At 41.7% G+C, this 6,759-nt stretch overlaps 1 protein-coding gene across 1 annotated transcript; it reads right to left on the minus strand.

Annotated features, from left to right (window-relative positions):
- Positions 1–346: 346 nt before the first annotated feature.
- steep1 (STING1 ER exit protein 1) lies at positions 347–6,759 on the minus strand. Its single transcript, XM_055869727.1, has 7 exons — positions 6,495–6,759; positions 5,590–5,707; positions 5,332–5,373; positions 4,859–5,003; positions 4,040–4,129; positions 3,736–3,828; positions 347–636 (listed from the first exon to the last, which is right to left on the minus strand). The coding sequence occupies exons 1-7, from the start codon at positions 6,616–6,618 to the stop codon at positions 574–576; spliced, it is 675 nt and encodes a 224-aa protein (XP_055725702.1). The 5' UTR covers positions 6,619–6,759; the 3' UTR covers positions 347–573.

The raw sequence follows: 6,759 nt of genomic DNA on the forward strand, positions 1-6,759 counted from the left end.
GCAACTCGATGGAGTCCTAGATGGATAGAGGTTTGGGTCAGTCAAAGGCAAGCTACTCTAGTCTACTCTACCTGGCAAGGGGCCATCAAAAGTTTCAAACAAAGCAGCACCTTCACCTGCAATTTCTCTAAGGAGTTTAGTTTATTAGGATCCATATTAGCTACTGCACGTGCAGCAGCTACTCTTCCTGGGATCCACAAAACATGCACATTATAGAACAGTTGTGAGAAAATAATACAAATTGGAATTCATCTCATGTAAGTGTGCATTCCTGTTAAATCCATAAGAACCACTTTTCCTGCTGTGGTTTCCATATATAGTGCGATAGTACTTCAATCATCAATACTTAATTCAAGCACATTTTATTTCTCAGCTGAATAGACAAATCAAATTCAAAATAACATTACTGTATGTCACTGTTCCACATTTATTTCTAAATCAACATACATTTTTACAGTATATAAAACAGCCAAAATGCTTCATAATATATTTCAAAGGGGCCATAGAGTGCAAATCTCTATGTACATTTGAGTTAAAAAGTATGTACAACTGTCCTGCTTCTCTCACATCCCACTATTTGAACTGGTTATCGATGAGGGTGCCTTTCATCTTGGTTGTCTTTGCCTCCAGTTCAGCCTGTTGATAGAAATACTTTTTTAAATTGTATATTAAAAAAAGCCCAGTGCAGTCAATTATATTTTCCCTGTGATTTGAATCATATTGTACAACAGCTGATGAAACTAACACTGTAAAGTCTAAACAAATTTAATGCGTGTTATTTCCTGATAATACAATATACACAGGACTTTCTAATCAGCAGGTTTTGCATGGGTGGAGTTTTGGCTTGGCTGGTGACATCACCAGGCGGTATACGCTTTATTATAAACTGGGCAGTTTGAGCCCTGAATGCTGATTGGCCGTGGTATATTACGGGTAAAACAAAACATTTTTGTACTGCTCTAATTACGTTTGTAATCCGTTAATAAAAGCAATAAGGCACCTCGGGGGTTTGTGATATGGCCAATATACCACGGCTAATGGCGGTATCCAGGCACTCTGCGTTGCGCCGTGCTTAAGAACAGCCCGTAGCTGTGGTATATTGGCCATATACCACACCCCCTCGGGTCTTAGTGCTTAAATAAACCATTAACAAAAAAGTTCGGAATCTCTGCCAAGCTATTTGTTTATTTTTTAATGGAAAACTATAACAGTAGGGTACAAAAATGTTACCCAGAAATGATTTGATGGTGACATAAGTTGCATTGGGCCTGTAGGGATTTTGAAAGGAACACATAATATTTTAGCAATTATTTGTATTTTTCTTTTTTTTAAGGACACTGCTTAGAAAAGGTTAGAATGGCTTCGAATTCTCTGGGTTCGCGCCCAGGCTCTGTCGCAGCCGGCCGTGACCGGGAGGTCCGTGGGGCGACGCACAATTGGCCTAGCGTCGTCCGGGTTAGGGAGGGTTTGGCCGGTAGGGATATCCTTGTCTCATCGCGCTCCAGCGACTCGTGGCGGGCCGGGCGCGCTAACCGAGGGGGCCAGGCAGGTGCACGGTGTTTCCTCCGACACATTGGTGCGGCTGGCTTCCGGGTTGGAGGCGCGCTGTGTTAAGAAGCAGTGCGGCTTGGTTGGGTTGTGCTTCGGAGGACGCATGGCTTTCGACCTTCGTCTCTCCCGAGCCCGTACGGGAGTTGTAGCGATGAGACAAGATAGTAATTACTAGCGATTGGATACCACGAAAATTGGGGAGAAAAGGGGAAAAAAAAAAAAACGCTTTGAATTGCTTCTTACCTTATCATAATCCAAAAAACATCCATTGACAGGACGTGAAGAAGATTTGTATGGCTAATGTTTCTGCTATTGTTGTCAACTTTGAATAAGAACCAAATTGTGATACAGGAAGTTTCGCGAGGGCACACACCAGGCTAGTTGGGTTAAAAAAAAAAGTTTGATTTGGAGCGTTCTAAAAAGTATATTTTATTTGTGGATTTCTATTCCTTTGCTACTGCTGGTATGTAGAGTGCATTCAGAAAGTATTCAGACCCCTTCACTTTGATTCGTTACAGCCCTAATCAAAAATGGACAAAAAATAATAATAATTCCCCCTCAATCCACACACTACCCTATAATGACAAGGCAAAAACTGATTCAGAAATGTTTGCAAATGTATAATATATCAAACCGTAAATATCACATGTACATAAGTATTCAGATCCTTTACTCAGTACTTTGTTGAATGACCTTAGGCAGTGATTCTAGCCTTGAGTCTTTGGTATGACGCGTCAAGCTTGGCACATCTGTATTTGGGGAGTTTCTCCCATTCTTCTCTGCAGATCCTCTCAAGCTCTGTCAGGTTGGATGGGGAGTATCGCTGCACAGCTATTTTCAGGTCTCTCCAGAGATGTTCGATCGGGTTCAAGTCCGGGCTCTGGCTGGGCCACTCAAGGACTTTCAGAGACTTATCCCGAAGCTACTCCTGCGTTGTCTTGACTGTGTGCTTAGGGTTGTTGTCCTGTTGGAATGTGAATCTTCGCCCCAGTCTGAGGTCCTGAGCAGGATTTCATCAAGGATCTCTGTACTTTGCGCCAATCATATTTCCCTCAAACCTGACTAGTCTCACAGTCCCTGCCGTTGAAAATCACCCCCACAGCATGATGTTGCCACCAACATGTTCCACCGTAGGGATGGTGCCAGGTTTTCTCCAGACGTGACGCTTGGCATTCAGGTCAAAGAGCTCAATATTGGTTTCATCAGACCAATCTTGTTTCAGGTGCCTTTTGCCAAACTCCAAGCGGGCTGTCAGGTGCGTTTTACTTTGGAGTGGCTTCTGTCTGGCCACTCTACCATAAAGGCCTTATTGGTGGAGTGCTGCAGAGATGGTTGTCCTTCTGGAAGGTTCTCCCATCTCCACAGAGGAACTCTGGAGCTGTCAGCGTTATCATCGGGTTCTTGTTCACCCTCCTGAACAAGGCCCTTCTCCCCAGATTGCTCAGTTTGGCCGGGCGGCCAGCTCTAGGAAGAGTCACGGTGGTTCCAAACTTCTTCCATTTAAGAATGATGGAGGCCACTGTTCTTGGGGACCTTATATGCTGCAGACATTTTTTGGTACCCTTCCCCAGATCTGTGCCTCGACGCAATCCTGTCTCGGAGCTCTACGGACAATTCCTTTGACCTCATTGCTTGAGTTTTACTCTGACATGCACTGTCCACTGTGGGACCTTATATAGACAGGTGTGTGCCTTTCCAAATCATGTCCAATCAATTGAATTTACCTCAGGTGGACTCCAATCAAGTTGTAGAAACATCTCAAGGATGATCAATGGAAACAGGATGCACCTGAGCTTTTCGAGTCTCGTAGTAAAGGGTCTGAATACTTATGTAAATACGTTGTTTTTTTTAAACAAACCTGTTTTCACTTTGTCATTATGGGGTATTGTGTAGATTGATGAGTAACACTTTTTATTTATAATCCATTTTAGAATAAGGCTGTAACGTAACAAAATGTAGAAAAAGTCAAGGGGTCTGAATAGTTTCCGAATGCACTTTATGTAATTGATATTTGGCACTAGTTGCAGGTTGAAATGTTACATGTATACCATAAGTGTATGACCAATACATAACAGTTGTATGGTTGTGTACACTGGGTAACTGAGTCAGAAATCCTATTACGATCACACACTGGGATCAGGATAAAGCTCAAACACTTGACAGGAATGGAATTGGAATCCTCACCAGCTCTTGTAGTCTCTTCTTGCTCATCCCCTTCCTTTCCAACTGCTTCTCAATCACTTTAGCATTCTGGGCATACGAGTCAGCAATTTCTCTCTGAAGATGAAACAAACAATAATATGTATTGTATAATCATCTCTACTGTTTCTGAGCACATGTTCATCCAGCAACATAATTTTAGGGTTGGGAAAATTACTTGCATATAATCTTCAGGTTTAAGATTAGGCTTCAGGCTGAAGATTTAATTAAACAATTCAAAATGTAATCTTCAACACAAACACAAGAAACACCATAACTGCAAACCTACCGCTTCAATTTCCTCTTCCTCCTCATCAACGGTAGACACAGTGACAGAGCTGAATTTCCCCATGTCTTTGGTCCTTTTTGTCATCATTACCTGGTATAAAGATGAATTTAAAAAAACTCTAAACGCAAGGAAAGGAACATTTGTATCTGATTTTACCTCATTTCCCTATAGCTGTTGGGCTATTAATGCAGCCTGGGAACATAAATGGGATTTCATGTCCTTTTTGTCTGCTCAGAAATACTGACTGACAGCACAATGGACAAATTTTACACACTAAGCCTTTACACTTTTCGGACCAATCATGTAATAAAAAAGCAATTACTGAGCCTCCCGAGTAGCGCAGCGATCTAAGGTACCGCATTGCAGTGCTAGAAGCGTTACTACAGACCCAGGTTCATTCCCAACCGGCCGTGGCCTGGGACTCCCATAGGATGGCCCACAATTGGCCCAGTGTCGTCCGGGTTAGGGTAGGGCTTGGCTGGGGATGCTTTACTTGGCTTGTCGCGCACTAGCGACTCTGTGGCGGGACGGGTGCCAGCAGGCTGACCCTGGTCGCCAGTTGGGCAGTTTTTTCTCCGACACATTGGTGCGGCTGGCTTCCGGGTTAAGCTGGTGGGTGTTAAGGAGTGCGGTTAGGCGGGTCATGTTTCGGAGGACGCATGACTCCACCTTCACTTCTCCGGAATCTGTTAGGGAGTTGCAGCAATGAGACAAGATCGAAATTGGGAAGAAAATAAAACAATATACTATTACTGTGTAATGAATGCAAATTATTAGTTTAACTACAAAACTGAAAATCTGAGGAAACGTATCACATACCCTGACTTTTTTAGGAGCCTCTGGCTTTTGACTGTAGACACTGGTATTCCCAATCCCAAGGCCAAACTTGACAACAGCTCCATCAACGATGAATGTAACTGGAGTATTCTTAATTTGGTGTTGATAGAAAAGAAGTAGGCCACACCTGTTCAGAAAGACACAGAACAAAAAAGACAGGTCAGCCAGTCCATTTTGAAATGTAACATTTGTATTCTTTTCTGTTCACTTGAGTTTACTCTTCCATTTTTTTGTGTGTGTTATATTTATAATTGTGGCTGAGAACTGAGGAGCGGTTCATAGAGGCTTTGGATGAGGACCAAAGAGCAGGAGAGAAGAAAAGGTTACATAAAATGTAACTGAACAATAGTTATAAATAATTTTACAGCATATAACAATTATATTAGTCTCAAAGTTGATTAAGAGTAGGCTATTTGGGCTACAGTTCAACTGTGAGACCTAAAAATCAAACTTACTTTCCACATTTCTTGCGATACTGCCTTTCAATCCCCTCTGCCCTGTGATGAAAGAAACAATACCAATCTGCATACGTTTCATATTTTGGGCATTTTTTCAGTAACACATTTACCAACTGAAATTAAGTTGCCAAATACCACAAAGCAATTTTCACATTTGAGATCAAACTGATGAATAATGATAGATGGGTGGTGTGGAAGGCTCATCAGCATGATATTTAGATAGTAGACCAAGATGAGCAGTGAATTTCTTAGTACCTTTTTATGTAAACATTCTCATCGTCTTCTACATTACAGAACTTATGTGCATGTTTGGCAGCATCTATTACTCTTGCTTTGTCTCGTGGCCGCATCGGTAGTTTCTCCAGTTGACAGTCTGTAAAATCAAGGGGAAATAACATGATGCCATGTCAGTTTCGTGTCCTAATACAACATTTGACAAGTCTGCAAAAACAGGCTGTATTTTCTCTAAGGTAACTCAATATTGTGAAACCATAAGTTTCCATAAGTTCTCTATGGTTAAACAAGACAATATAAAAAGCCTGAAACAACATTCTTATTCACCTCCACTTTATAGCTGGGCAATAGGCATCCTATGGATATCATAAGGTGAATGCACCAATGTGTAAGTCGCTCTGGATAAGAGCGTCTGCTAAATGACTTAAATGTAAATATAAATAACCCGACACATTGTCTGCTTATTTAATACTAACGGGAAATAACATTACACCCTGTAAACAGCGCGTGATACTGATGGTTTGAGGTCAAAGAAAATAGATGCACTAAAGGCTGTGGTGTGATGAAATACTTGAAAGCTTTCTCCTGTCTAGGTAATTGACTGTGAAAATCCGCAATGTAACTTCCCGAACTCTTATCAGCCTGTGTAACACATTGGCCGAGGTAGCTACTGTTGGCTAGTGCTAAGCTAACATTTGTGGTGGTGGTGGTAGCAGCTAAGTTACCTAGCTAGCTACCTACCTACCTAGGGCCACGTTTACCCTGAAAGGTAGCTAGCGCTCTCTCTATGACATGTTATTCTTGATTAACTAGCTAGCTATAGATCAAATACAGAACTTCCTATACACATTTTGAATACTAGAGCTAGCCAACGTTTGCTAACTACTATGGCTAGCTAGATAACTGCTAACTAGTTAGTTACTCACCGAGAACCAACACCATTTGCCCGCACAGACAATAATAAACATGAAGAGGCTTTTCTCCGTCATCGTATTCCTCTCGATCTCGGGTGTCTGAACAAACAACACTTCGTGAGACGACTTTCGGCATTGTTCCTAAAGTTAGCTACTTGAAATTGGGCAAACGGGGTAAGCAAAAAGTCAATAGACAAAATACGTTTTGCTTTAACTTAAAAAGAAAAAAAAACGTTTTGCTTTATATGCTGCTAGCTTGTCGATTAATGATTACGTA

This window comes from Salvelinus fontinalis, chromosome 2 (genome assembly GCF_029448725.1).
Source record: "Salvelinus fontinalis isolate EN_2023a chromosome 2, ASM2944872v1, whole genome shotgun sequence".
NCBI classification, from domain to species: domain Eukaryota; kingdom Metazoa; phylum Chordata; class Actinopteri; order Salmoniformes; family Salmonidae; genus Salvelinus; species Salvelinus fontinalis.

Coding starts and splice junctions, on each gene's coding strand:
- steep1 (XM_055869727.1), bottom strand. CDS start 6,618: ATGCCGAAAGTCGTCTCACGAAGTGTTGTTTGTTCAGACACCCGAGAT. Junction 5,374..5,589: donor GAGAATGTTTACATAAAAAG/GTACTAAGAAAT, acceptor CTTTCATCACAG/GGCAGAGGGGATTGAAAGGC. Junction 5,004..5,331: donor TATCGCAAGAAATGTGGAAA/GTAAGTTTGATT, acceptor CTTTCTGAACAG/GTGTGGCCTACTTCTTTTCT.